Source organism: Eleutherodactylus coqui, chromosome 3, assembly GCF_035609145.1.
Source record: "Eleutherodactylus coqui strain aEleCoq1 chromosome 3, aEleCoq1.hap1, whole genome shotgun sequence".
In the NCBI taxonomy this organism is placed as follows: domain Eukaryota; kingdom Metazoa; phylum Chordata; class Amphibia; order Anura; family Eleutherodactylidae; genus Eleutherodactylus; species Eleutherodactylus coqui.
Genome location: NC_089839.1, coordinates 141548519 through 141563518, shown reverse-complemented (window position 1 = coordinate 141563518; position 15000 = coordinate 141548519). Strand labels below are relative to the sequence as shown.

Genomic DNA, 15000 nt, shown 5'->3' with positions numbered 1-15000 from the left:
CTGTAGGGTGAAAGAAGTTTGTCTGGATATACAGATCCCCATACCTCTCTTTTTCTCCTGTGTGGAGGCCAGGTAGTGTGTTGGGTAGCTACGGTTGAAGAATGTTGGAGTGGAGGCAGGATCAAAGTGTGTCTCCTGGAGGAAAACAACATCCGTCCGAATCCTGTGGTAGCATTCAAAGGCTTTGCATCTTTTGATAGGAGAATGAAACCCCTGGACTTTGTGTGAGACAAAGGAAATAGGTTTAGAAAGCATATTTAGACAAAATATAAAGATGCCTTTTCAGGTACATGAAAGAGAACCGGGGATCAAAACGACCTGAAAGGAATCCATCCATATTACCTTGACCTAAGGAAAAATGCCTAGAGCCCAGGAAGGAAAAGGGGTGGGGGTGTGAACAGAAGAGGAGGAGACAGACATAAGACAGGGGGAGACTGAGATCACGAAAATATTAACAAATAAACTATAAAAGTAAGGGGATATATTCTCCAATATGGTGTCACAAATGTGATAAGGGGAGGTGAATATGACTATCAACCGCCGTTCCATCATGGCATGGAGCAGAAGCTCCTGTAGCACATATTACATTAAAGCTGCAAAAGATATCAACATCAAGCTAAATGTAAGTAAATCAACTGTAACATCAAACCAGGGTTATAACTGTAAGGCATGCAAGGCCATCAAATATCTATTAACGAAGGTATTGTCGCATGATATACTGTACAAAAATAGATCAGCTCTACATTTGTAAAACAATGCAAGGGGGACTCCTCTTGAAGTGGCAAAACTATTAAGGTTCAGGTCGTGGGTCATGCTTTCCACTTGGTTACGGACTTCTATAGCGACAAGAGTGGTCTTAAGTCATCCATAGCGCAGGCTGGTGAGGGAGGCTCATTTGAGAGGAGGCCAAGTCGGAGGAGAAGAGACTTGCCATCGGCAAAGGAATGGAATCCATATTGCTTGTTGTTGTATGAGAAGCAAAGGCGAAAAGGAAAGGACTGTTATGTCCAACCAGGATGCGCAGGATCTCCCACAAATGCAATTCAAGAAATAACAAAACAGGGATAGAACCAAAATATGGGAAACGCTGTCCCTATATAACCAACTACAGGGAAGGGCCCTGCCTGAGTGCAGGGCGATTGCCCTGATAAGGATGGTCCTGACCGCATATCTTGGACCCTAGTTGACCCTATGTGGGAAAGGGAAAACAGAAGAAAACTAAAACTAGAAATGATAACAAGTGCAGTACTTACCTTGAGATTCAGCCGGTAACTGAACACTCCAGGACCAAAGCTCTGAATCCTAGCTCAGACAGACAAAGGTTGAAAATCAATCGCAGTTCAGCTCAGAATGAGGCCAGGTTAAATAGTCCTGGAATAACCCACAGGTGCAACCAAGCACGTCCCACCTAATACCACACCCACTGAGCCAGAAGATGTAGAAACACACCCAAAACCAGCACCAGACTATCAGCAAGGCAGCAATTCCAGAACCGCCGAAACAGTACTTTTCCTATCAGAAGGAGCACAAGGACCCTTAGAACCAGGTTGATTCGGATTCAGTCTGTGAAATGTTTTCACAAGCCAATCCACATGGACATCTTCCACCGGTACCCATGTCCTCTCCTCAGGACCATAACCACGCCAATGCACTAAATACTGTAGTGCTCTCCTAACTAAGCAAGAGTCAACAATGCAACTTATCTCCCCATCAACCACCACTGCGGCTGGCGGAGGTGAACCATTTCCTGAATCAACAAACTTCTTTAACACAGACTTATAAAACAAATTAGTTATTCTCATTGAACTCGGAATCTCCAAACAAAAAGACACCGGATTAATTTTTTCAATAAGTTTGAAAGGGCTGATAGAACGTGGACCTAACTTAAAAGACTGTTGTTTGATTTTTATGTTCTTGGTTGACAACCAAACCAAGTCTCCCACCAAGAAATTAGTTCCCTCAGAATATCTATTATCTGCAACCCGCTTGAAAATTTTTAACCGTTCTTTGAAGATTCTTCTGAATATCTTCCCACACCGCCTCAATGTTACAGGAGAACTCATTCTCCTCTGCTATCTTCGACACTTCCTTAGAAAAGTGACAAAATCATGGATGGAATTACATAAGAAAGGCGATGTCCCCGTAGATTCCAACGATCTATTATTAAGTGCGAATTCAGCTAAAGGCAAAAACCCTGACGAATCCTCCTGATTTACTAAGACATAACACCACAAGTATTATTCCATCTCTCTAGTTACTAATGTCCATTAGTCTCTGGATCATAAGCCGAGGAAAACGAGAGCTTAATACCCAACTGAGAGCAAACAAAATGCCAGAACCTAGAAACAAACTGGATCCCACAATCCGAGAAAATATTTGCTGATAACCCGTGCAATCTCACAATATAAGTAATTACCAATCTGGACAAGGTTTTAGCATTTGGAACACCAGGAAGAGACACAAAATGACACATTTTGCTAAAACAATCAACCACAACCCAGATAACAGTATTACTATCTGAAAGTGGCAAATCTGTAATGAAGTCCATAGACAAATGAGTCCAAGGTTTCACTGGCATTGGCAAAGGCATCAATCTCCCAGCAGGGGAATTACGAGGCAACTTAGTCCTGGCACAAACCTCACAGGACGAGACAAAGCTGAATACATCTCGTCACGAAGATGACCACCAAACAATTCTTGTGAGTAACTTACGGGTATTATTAATTCCTCAATGACTAGCTACCATAGAACTATTTATTTCAGAAAACACTTGCAACCTCAAAAAAACAGGGACAAACAGTTTTCACACAGGAAGACCTGAGGGAACTAAATCCTACGCTTTTCGGACCAGCTCCTCCAAATCTAGTGAAACCGCGGACATCACAACCCCCTCCAAAAGAATGGGCATGGGAGGTTCATCTGAAATCAATGGAACAAAACTCCTGGAAAGAGCATCAGCCTTAACATTTCTACTGCCAGGACGGTATGTAATCAGGAATTTGAAATGCAAAAAAATAGTGACTGCTGCGCCTGTCTCAGGTTGTTTTTTGGCTGACTCTAGGTAAATTAGGTTTTTTGTTGGTCCGTAACAACCGTCACCTTATGCTGAGCTCCTTCCAAGAGGTGCTGCCACTCCTCAAATGCCCACTTAATCACCAACAGCTCTCTGTCACCAATGTCAGAATTTTGCTCAGCAATACAAAATTTACGTGAAAAAAAGCCAAAGGATGAAGATCTTGCAATGTACTTGTTCCCTAAGATAGCACAGCCCCAACCCCAACCTCTGAAGCATCAACATCCACCACGAACGGTTTGGATGAGTCTGGTTGCACTAGAACTGGGGCGATCGCAAAACATCTCTTCAAGCCATGAAAAGATTGTAATGCCCTTGGTGACCATTTAGAAGGGAAACAACTAGAGATGAGCGAACCTACTTGGCCACGCCACTTTTTCGCCCGAGCGCCGCGATTTTCGAGTACTTCCGTACTCGGGCGAAAAGATTCGGGGGGCGCTGTGGGTGAATGGGGGGTTGCAGTGGGGAGTGGGGGGGAGAGGAAGAGAGAGAGGGCTCCCCCCTGTTCCCCGCTGCTCCACTACGCCTCCCCCCGCCGACCCCCGAATCTTTTCACCCGAGTACGGAAGTACTCGAAAATCGCGGTGCTTGATCGAGTAATTACTCGAAACGAGTACGTTCGCTCATCTCTAGAAACAACCCTTCCTTGTCATATCTGTCAATGGTTTGACCACCACCAAAAATTCTCTGATAAACTTCCGATAATAATTTGCGAACCCCAGAAACCTCTGAAGCGCCTTCACATTCTCTAGTAACACCCAGTCCCACTCCTTCTCCGGATCCATCTTGAAACCTCTTGGGGTAATAATGTGTCCTAGAAATGTGATCTCTTGTGCGGAAAAAAAAAAATGTTTTCCTTTTTTGCAAACAAACTATTATTGCGCTAAGCTTGGAGGACCTGATGAATGTAGGGCGATCGCCCCGATAACGACGGCCCTGACTGCGTACCTCAGACCCTAGTTAAGCCTACGTGGGAAAGGGAAGACACAAGAAAACCAAAACTAGAATTGATAACAAGCACAGTACTTAGCTTGAGATGCAGCCAGTAACTCAAAGCTCCAGGACCAAGGATCTAAATCCTAGCTCAGCCAGGCTGACTGAAAATCAACTGCAGTTCAGCTCAGTATCAGGCCAGTTTAAATAGTTCTAGAATTAGCCACAGGTGCGACCAAGCACGTCACACCTAATACCACACCCACTGAGCCAAAACCAGCACCAGACTATCAGCAAGACAGCAATTTCAGACCCGACGCAACAAGAACCAGTGATAGCATATGTCTCTGCTGGCCAGACAAAGCAGTAGTAGTTTTAGTGCTTTGCACCTCTGTATTGTCCCTAGAGATATATCTGAGAAAATTTGAACCTCATGGCCTACAATGGAGATGGATCACCTAGTTCTCGAAGCTTAAATGAACTGCTCATTAATGGAGTAATAGAGAGGTTTAACAATATCTCAAGGGGACCTTCTTTATGCTGAGCTGTGATCCTGATGGGCTCTATCCAATTTTATATAAGAAGGCTCGATGTCTGTAATAAGTGATAGGAGACTGCTTTATGTATGATACCTTCTGGTAGTCCCTTAATCCTAATATTTTTTTGCACTGGATCTATTTTCTAGATCTTCTATCTTCATATTGGCAGCTTCCAGGCATTCTTGTAGGTCAGATACCATCTTGGAATTTTGGTTTAAGGCCCATTTACACGGAGCGATGATCGTTCAAAGATCGCTCAAACGACAGTTTGAGTGACAGCTTTGAGTTATCATTTTACATAAACTATTAAGTAGCTACTCAGCTACTTAATAGCTTATTAGCGTACAAATGAAGCCTATAGCTGAATGCTGTTAATAACTAGAGATGAGCGAACGTACTCGTTTCGAGTACTTACGCACCCGAGTACCGCCATTTCCGAGTACTTCAGTACTCGGGTGAAAAGATTCGGGGGGCGCCGGGGGGCGGGGAGAGGCGTGGCGGTGCGGGGGGTAGCAGCGGGGAACAGGGGGGAGCCCTCTCTCTCTCCCTCTCCCCCCCACTCCCCACTGCTACCCCCCGTGCCGCCACGGCGCCCCCCGAATTTTTTCGCCCGAGTACGGAAGTACTCGGAAATCGCGGTATTCGGGCGAAAAAGGGGCGTGGCCGAGCACGTTTGCTCATCTCTATTAATAACCCATTTTTGGCCTGAATTTAACAATCAGCCAGCAGTGCACAAAAAGTGCACGATAGCCACACGTATAGACGCAACGATTATTGCTCAAACGATCGCTTTTTAGTGATTTTTGAGCAATCATGTAACTGGGCCTTTACTCTGGACACCGTGGAATCTAGATTAGAATCCAAGGAATCCAATCTTTTCCCAATATCTGCAAGGTCTTGCCTGAGGGCTTTGGCTATAGTTGCTGAAGATTTGGAGAGCTCGCTAGATAGCATATCTTTAAATCTGAATAAAAGTATGATGTCTGGGGAGTAATTTCGTTGGCATAAAGGAGCTGGTACTGGCATCACAGAACGGAATTCTGAGCCTTCTTGCGTTTCGGGTGTGAGAACAGAACCTTCTTGGCCATAAAAATCCTGGGACTGTGAGTCTGAAGCAGGACTATGTGGAGTAAAAGAGAAAGCATCCGGGGTCATTTGGCATTTGGTTCGAGGCTAAAGAGGATCTTCGCATTGAGCATGTTTTTTGTTTTGTCAGTGATCACTGTCTGTCATGCATATTAGAGAGGGTAGTTGCCATTGTAGGAAGTCTTTGACTGATCGTTCTCTACAAGTGGTATTTTGGTCTTCCTATGGCCTCCTCTGGCCATTCATACTAAATAAAGTGGGATGCAGAATAAAAAAAGGTTAGATTACATAACTTTTCTCGATGATGCTGGTGTTAGCTGAATGTGACAGTGCGGAGCTACGCAGCTCTATGGCTACATGGCCACAGTAGGCAGCTGTGTGGATGCGTCTAGCTTGTGTGGTATGGCATTAGAAGGACACTATGGATTTAAAGACTTGCTGGCGGTGATGCAGCTAGTTGCTCCTAGAACGTTTTTCCCTGCTTTATCTTGGGGCTCCACTATTCCACTGTGCCGTTCAGTGAAGGGAGGGGGGGGGGGACTGCAGGCTGTGCTGGAGCTTTACTGCCCCTGTTCACTCTTATGCCTAGTCTGACTCTTTACATTAACCCTCTCTCTTGCTGTATAGTAGCTACAGCTGCAAGCTCAGCTGCTTTCCTCTCCAGCTGCACAGGCCGCCGTCAGACAGCCATGAGCTCCGGCAGCATGACCGTGGGATTTCTGTCACCCCACAAAAGTCTCCTCACCTCTCTCCATGGGACTGTGTGCAGGTAAATAGCTCTGCTACAATGTTGTGCAGATCTGTACTTGTTGCCATGGGGATCACAGGTCCACTGCTGCATGCACTCCCATGGATGCTTCAGAAATTGAGGTCCCGGTGTCGGCCTCCTCACTAGGCCCAACAGGCCACAATGTATCAAGCGGCTGGAAAAGGTGGATAAACTCCCTTTCTGTTGCCCAGCAGCTCAGGAGGGTCTTCTGCAGAGGCTCCATAGGTGCAGGAGTCCAGGAAATAGGCCAAAAGCTTGAATTTTATGATATGTTTGAGGAGCTTCTTACTCGTGCGTCTGCTCTCCTTGTTGGCTTAGCCACACCCCGGGACAGCCATTTGGAGTTAATATTAACCAAAAGACCTTACAGAATAACAGGGGTGCAAGTCAAGGGTCACATGGGAAATAGTGACCATAAAATTTCCATTTGTCTTTCAGTAGGGTATTTTAACGGGGAGTCACAAAAATACTACACTTCAGGAAGGCAAAGTGTGATCAGCTCAGAGATGCCTTTAACCTTATTGACTGGGACAATGTTCTGAAAATAAGAATACAATAAATGGAAGTTTAAGACAATAAATGGAGGTTTTTAAAAGTATCTTAAATATCCACTGTCAGTGGTTCCTACCTTACATGAATAAAAGGGTTAGGAATAGGAGAAAAGCAATGTAACTCAATAAAGATATAAAGGGGGCAATAAATAACAAAAAGAAAGTATTTAAACTACAAAAACAATAAGGAAAAAAATAAATTATGCAAAAAGGAAAATAAAGCAGCAAAAATGGAGACAGAGACTTATTGCTAAAGATAGTAATACTAACCCTAAAATGTTCTTCAATTATATAAATAGTAAAAAAGATCAATATTAAAAGTGTACTTTAAAAAGTAATGAGAGCAAAATTGTGGAGAGTGATGAAGAGAAAGCAAATATATTAGTTGTGATGATGGCAAACTCTAGAAGAGTGCAAGAGGGGCCTGCATACTTTTCTAGAGTGTAAAAATATTACATGTTGTGGTTGCTAGCTTACTTTAAAAGGATCACTAAACCAGGGATTATTCAGGTTTGCCGAATTTGGAGATGGGAAGGAACTTTTCTCCCGAAAATGAAGAAAATTGGCTTGTACAGTACTGTGTAAAAATCTTAGGCATGTGTGGAGAAAAATGCTGCAAAATAAGATTTTTTTTTCAAAAACAAAAGGCATCCCCAAATTTATTCTGCAGCAGGACAACAATTCCAAACATACAGGCAATGTCGCTAACAATTTTCTTCAGGGAAGAAGAAGAGGGGATTGTGGAATTTGTGAAATGGACCTGTGGATTTGAAGCGCCCCGCATCACTTCTTTGAAATTCCGATCCTCCAACGCTTGTTTCACGCGTGTTGGAGGATCGGCAAGTGTTTCCCATTTTCAATTTCGCAACACACAAAACTCGCACAAGATTCACACTTCTGTAAATGTAATCTCAATCTGGGATTACAGGAAGAGACAGAAGGATTTCAGCAAGGCTAAATTTAAAAATCCACCCCACCAGGTTCCTTCAAAAACTGTGTGCAAGCATAACTAGAAGTATTGATGCGGTTTTGAAGGCAAAGGCTGGTAACACCTAATACTGATGTGATTTACATTTCTCTTTTGTTCATTCACTTTGCATTTTGTTAATCGAAGAAAAAACTATTAACATTTCTAGTTTTTAAAACATTTTTACTTCGTAGCATTTTTTCCACAACTGGCTAAAACCTTTACACAAGCTGTACCTCATGGGGTTTTTATCTTCCTCTGGATCAACATTGGTAGAGTTGGAAGGGACCTCTAGGCTCATCGGGTCCAACCCCCTGCCCAATGCAGGATCCACTAAATCATCCCAGACAGATGTCAATATGCTGACTTGGATGGATACATGTCTTTTTTCTACTTACATATGTTACTATTAGGAAAAGAGAGGACATTACAAGGTAATGATCTTCATGTCTTGCCGGCCAGTAAATTCCATTTTAGAAGTGAGATGCTAGTGATGGGTTGCATGTTAAAACTGATTAAGGTACCTTTACATGATACGACTGTGGCGGGCATAAGCACCCAACAGCAGTACCAGCAACTATCGTTCTGGAGCTTTACACAGGATCGACAGTCGTCCAAGTGGGGGGAGGCGCAGTGGGCCAGGGATCGTTCTGACTGCTGGCCTCCATTCATAGTAAACAGGAGTCGTTCATAGATTGAGTGCCTGCTGTTTACACTGAGTGAGAAGCCATGCAGCAGTCGTTCTATTTCAGTGAGCTGAAACAGAACGACTAATGACAACTGAGCGACTTTTTGCTCAGTGCCCTGTCGGGGGCTCTGTGCACAAGGGCCAACAGTGGCCCAAAATTGCTAATTTCAGCACTTATTCAGGTGATTATTGATCTGTTTAAAGGTACCTTTAGGCCGGTCTCACACAGATTTGAATTGTAGGTGCCAAGATCGCCATCCACGCGTATGATATCCGGTAATACGCAGGCATTGAAATACATGGACTTTCACCGGATCGCACACTTGCGGGTTGTAATTGCGGTTTCCGTGAGCGGAAGAAAAATCACAGCCAGCTCGATTTTACTGTGGGTTCCACGCGTATCGGCTCCATTATGCTCTATGGATGCGTTTGATCCACAGTGCATACACAATTACATTGCGTATGGACGCGGATTCGTACGCAGGTTGCTAGCAGACTAGATACAAATGGCATAAAGAAAGGAGGAATTTGAGGGCAGACAATGAAGGACAGTCTGGGAAGCAACATCCTATCCAGACTCTCTGCAACCTCTGCTGGTTCTTCTGAACTCTTTCTCCACAAGAAGAATAGTTTTTTTAAGTGGTTTGTACTACTTTCAAAAAAGTAGTATAAGGTCAGCCAAGCCCGGAGAGCCGTATCCCGTCCTGAAGGCCCTTAAAACCACTCTCACCACAAGAGAATGTCGCCTGGGTGATAGGAGGGGGTTCCACAGGGTTTGGCTACTGTCTAATGTCATTCCCTGCCTGCAATCTTTTTTTCCACATGGATGATGCGCTATCCTTAAATGTGCATCTGCGGGGAAAACTGCCAACATATGCGGCCATATGCAATTCGCTTTTGCGATTAAATGCATGCATTCCGCTGCAGATAACCACAAGCGGAATATGACCAGTTTGCGTGAGCCCAGCCTAACTCGGGTTGTTTTATTGTACATTAAATTTTGTTTGAAGAGTACAATGACAGTAAAACCTCTTTAAAGATTGCCCAAAATTGCAATGAAAATAGTCATCTTGGCATGGTCTTTTAAATGAAGAGGCCGATATACACAGGAAAGAGAGAAATAAAAAATGTCACAGAAAAATGTGGTCTAAATAGGGTGCGGTCTTTTCAAAAAGGTTGTTTTTGGGAGAAGTACCTGAATATTATTTACTTGTTAATGGAATGACTATAGGAGCCCCACTCATAACGGCCCCCTGACCATGGCAGTGATTTTGCTGGCGAATCACGCCGGCCATCGCTTCCCATAGCATTGCTATGGAAGGCACAGGCACCTGTCCACAAGCGGAGAATTATTGCGATTCTCCGCTCGCGGCGGGCGAATTGCCCCGATTTTCAGCGGTCAGCCTATCTATCAGATAGGGCTGACCGGCGGAGATTCGGCGGTGGCTCCGCCGCGGGATACCGCATCGCCCGTGGACAGCCGGCCAACCTCACCTCTTCAACTCCCCACCAACCCAACACAGATCCTCCACCACTCCTCCGTCACTCTTTATTGGATTTCATCTTTGTTTATCACCTATTAATGACAATGTGCTGATGCTACAACCAAACATTGGCCCTAGCAGTCAGGTTTTGGATTTAAAGGGGTATTCCAGGACTTTTTCCCCTTGCACTATTGATGACCAATCCTCGAATATATCATCAAGAGTTAATTTGTGGGGGTTTGCTATTCGGGACTCCCAGTAATCAACCTATCTCAGCCCCTGCACAAATTGCAGCAGAGCCAGATGTTGACAGCTCCGTCCTCATTGCGGTCAGAGGTGAAAGTGTAATAAAAAGCATAGCTCCCACTGATTTCAAGGGGAGCTATGCCTTCTATTACATTTCCTGCTCTGATTGCAATGTGGACAGATCTGTCAACATCCGACTTGGACACAATAAGTGCGGGAGCTGAGATCAGCTGATCGGTGTGGGCCCCAAGCAGTGGACCCCCACCAATCAACTACTAATAACCTGAGAATAGGTCATCAACAGTACAAGTGGTAAAAGTCCCAGAATACCCCTTTAATGGCATCATGGCTAAGCAATGAATGGTAATACCAGTAATGTGGCATGTGACTGAGGCCATCGATTGGCTTCATGGTTCAAGTTCTGGTAGCTTGTAAACAGTCTGGCGGAGGGTGTCGGGGTAATTTTGTTTTTCAGAAACTGGACAACTCTTTTAATGCCTGGTATTTTGATCCCTAATCAGTGTATATGGCTGTATAGATCAGAAAATCAACAGTTGTTGATTGCCTGGGTCCCCTTGCTGATGCCCATCCTTATCCCTTCACTCTCCCAGCTTTCCCACCTACTATTGCCCTGTCCTACTGCATCCTCTTCTACCTAATGTTCAGTGATAACATTGTTATCCACGGAGTGCTTTAACTACTCTGCACTGTATATGTATTTTACTTTACTTTGACCCTTAGCAGTGAACTTCCATATCTAGACATATTGCATACGACCCCGTCCGTCCTCTCCTGCTCTTACTACTTGTGGGGGCTTCTAAGACGCGACTGTTTGTCTTGTTTACTTGTAATGTTATCCAGCTGCCCCATGACCTTACTCTCTCGCAGTACTAACGCCGCGTCGCCGGATGGTTTGTATTCTCTTTATTGGAAATCAGTGAAACTTTTGAAATTGTTCTAGCTGCTGCCAGATTTGTCAGGAGATTTCCAACGTGTCCTTCTGCTGAGCTCCTAGTCTTATAGTGGCCATACACACTGCTGGATGCTTCTTCAGCCAACGGCTGTTTTGCCCTACATCCCCACACGCCTTGTTGCTTTGCCAAACATGGATGTAGAGCGGAAGAAACCCGCTGACAGACATGGGCGAATCTCCCCGCCATTACAAGGACTGGCAGCTGAAGTCTAGTTGTTATCTCCTCGCCATCACAAGGACTGGCAGCTGAAGTCTAGTCCTTATCTCCTAGCCATCACAAGGACTGGCAGCTGAAGTGTAGTCTTTATCTCTTCACCATCACAAGGACTGGCAGCTGAAGTGTAGTCTTTATCTACTCGCCATCACAAGGACTGACAGCTGAAGTCTAGTCGTTATCTCCCCGCCATCACAAGGACTGGCAGCTGAAGTTTAGTCGTTATCTCCTCGCCATCAAAAGGACTGGCAGCTGAAGCCTAGTCATTATCTCCTCGCCATCACAAGGACTGGCAGCTGAAGCCTAGTCGTTATCTCCTCGCCATCACAAGGAATGGCAGCTGAAGTCTAGTCCTTATCTCCTCGCCATCACAAGGACTGGCAGCTAAAGTCTAGTCGTTATCTCTTAGCCATCAGAAGGACTACCAGCTGAAGTTTAGTCGTTATCTCCTCACCATCACAAGGACTGGCAGCTGAAGCCTAGTCATTCTCTCTTCGCCATCACAAGGACCGACAGCTGAAGTCCAGTCGTTATCTACCTGCCATCACAAGGACTGGCAGCTGAAGTCTAGTCGTTATCTCCTCGCCATCACAAGGACTGGCAGCTGAAGCCTAGTCGTTATCTCCTCACCATCACAAGGATTGGCAGCCGAAGCCTAGTCGTTATCTCCTCGCCATTACAAGGATTGGCAGCTGAAGTCTAGTCGTTATCTCCTCGCTATCACAAGGAATGGCAGCTGAAGTCTAGTCCTTATCTCCTCGCCATCACAAGGACTGGCAGCTAAAGTCTAGTCATTATCTCCTTGCCATCACAAGGACTGGCAGCTGAAGTCTAGTCGTTATCTCTTAGCCATCAGAAGGACTACCAGCTGAAGTCTAGTCGTTATCTCCTCGCCATCACAAGGACTGGCAGCTGAAGCCTAGTCATTCTCTCCTCGCCATCACAAGGACTGGCAGCTGAAGTCTAGTCTTTATCTCCTCGCCATCACAAGGACTGACAGCTGAAGTCTAGTCGTTATCTACCCGCCATCACAAGGACTGGCAGCTGAAGTTTAGTCGTTATCTACTCGCCATCACAAGGACTGGCAGCTGAAGCCTAGTCGTTATCTCCTCGCCATCACAAGGACTGGCAGCTGAAGCCTAGTCGTTATCTCCTCGCCATCACAAGGATTGGCAGCTGAAGTCTAGTCATTATCTCCTCGCCATCACAAGGACTGGCAGCTGAAGCCTAGTCGTTATCTCCTCGCCATCACAAGGATTGGCAGCCGAAGCCTAGTCGTTATCTCCTCGCCATCACAAGGACTGGCAGTTGAAGTCTAGTCGTTATCTCTTAGCCATCAAAAGGACTACCAGCTGAAGTCTAGTCGTTATCTCCTCGCCATCACAAGGACTGGCAGCTGAAGCCTAGTCATTCTCCCTGCATTCAGCTTTCACTGACAGAAATGTAATGCTCATGTCCTCCTCTAGCCGGATTTTGATGCGGATCTGCTGACAATTTCACCATGTCAAATGAGTGAATTCTGCTGCAGGTCCGCATAAAAAAGTGTGCCAAAATTTGTACCAATGGCGCAGATTTTTTGAATTATACACACACACACATATATATATATATATATATATATATATATACATATATATATATATATATATATATATATATATGGCACCAACATATCCTGCACTTCACTTCCACCTGGCCACAAGAGCTGACTATCTAAACGTCTAAGTGAAAGCCTATCTACACTAGGAGGATTCCTATACTATCCCCACTGTCTGACGTCAGCTGCATTCTCCATCCACCCTATACAACTGATTCATTTTTTACTTCCACCATCAATTTTATTGCAGTTTGCTTCTCAGCGCCGAGCTAGCAGACTGCAGGCCGTCCCCGCGGGAACCGTCTGCAGCTTCCTCTCAGCGCGGCTCTCCACAGTATTATTTTAGCCGAATCATATGGCGGAAGGAGGAAAGAAGAAGCCTATGAAGTCCTTCCACCTCCCCTTTAAGAGCGACGAGCCGTCCGCCACACAACGCGGCTCTGCAGTAAATTGGCCAAGCAGAGGTTCTGCTCGGCGTCACGTGATTAGCAGCTCTGGGGGTTCATTGTGTGAGCCGACCAATGAGCTCTTGCCGTGCGACGCCCCGCCCACCCCAGCGACACCCCGCCCATTGGAGGTGTAGCTCTTCCTTACTATCGTGTTGCGTCGTTTCCGGCCGCTACCGCCGAAGCTTCCCTGAGCTGAGTGAAGAAACAACAGCCGCCATTTTGTTTGTGTGTGAGGGACGGAGCCCCGAGCTGACTGGGACAGCGAGCCAGAGCCGTCTCGCACACCTCGGGCTCACTGCCGTGTCCTCCGCCGGGAGCCGCCGGGCACTAGTAGCCAGCTGCCCCCTGGTTTCATCCCGCACGACCCGGGACCCCGCTGCCCGTCAGATCCCCAGAGAGCCGCGGCGTCGCCGGCTTCCCGCAGCCTCTGCAGGCGTCTCCCTCCGCGGCCGTGTGCAGCGGTCAGCCGGCCTTGTAGCCGAGAGCCACGCGGCAGGAGGCGGCTGCAGCCCGGAGCCCTCAGCGGGGCCTCACCTGTCCGCTCCACCGCGGAGGCCGCACAAAGACGGGCGCTGCTGGCAGCTATGTGACTCCATTCTCGGCCGGCCGTCGGGCAGCGATGCCGCCTTCTCACAGGGGAAGAGACCCGGGACTGCGCCTGTGAGGAGCCGTAGGATAGCGGGAGCTCCGCCGCCGCCCTCCCGTACTGGAGTCTTTGTGTAGGATGACGTCTGCCAGGCCCGCGGAGCGGCCAGTAGTCAGCGGCCCCCGGTGCGGCGGGGCGTCCGGCCTGTGAGGAGCCTCCCCCCGACCAGCTGTCTGCCGCCGAGTACTAGAGAGCGCCGGAGCACGGAGCAGCGCAGAGCCGCCGCCATGGCCGAGAACCTGGTGGAGCCGGGGCCGCCGTCAGCCAAGAAGCCCAAGATCTCCTCTCCGGCCCTGTCTTCCAGCGACGGTCCAGGTAACTCCCTTACCCCCCACCCCGGGCTCCCTGCATCCCACCCCCTCAGACTCCCTGCTCCCATCCCCAGACAACTTACCTTCACCCTCTCCATCCCTAGACTCCCTGCACCCTCCCCCATTACCCCTGACTTCCTACCTGGCCCCCATACTCACACTCCTTGCTCTTATCCCCAGACAATTTACCTTCACCCTCTCCATCCCTAGACTCCCTGCACCCTCCCCCATTACCCCAGACTTCTTACCTGGCCCCCATACTCACACTCCTTGCTCTTATCCCCAGACAACTTACCTTCACCCTCTCCGTCCCTAGACTCCCTGCACCCTCCCCCATTACCCCAGACTTCTTACCTGGCCCCCCATACTCACACTCCTTGCTCTTATCCCCAGACAACTTACCTTCACCCTCTCCGTCCCTAGACTCCCTGCACCCTCCCCCATTACCCCGGACTTCCTACCTGGCCCCCCATA

At 46.9% G+C, this 15000-nt stretch overlaps 1 protein-coding gene across 1 annotated transcript in view; it reads left to right on the top strand.

The window, feature by feature from the left end:
* Positions 1-13747: 13747 nt before the first annotated feature.
* EP300 (E1A binding protein p300) overlaps positions 13748-15000 on the top strand; it is a 103859-nt gene continuing 102606 nt past the window's right edge. Inside the window, exon 1 of the mRNA XM_066596196.1 lies at positions 13748-14530. Within this exon, the coding sequence (XP_066452293.1) occupies positions 14443-14530 (88 nt within the window). The 5' untranslated portion in view covers positions 13748-14442. The remainder of the gene's footprint in view (positions 14531-15000) is intronic.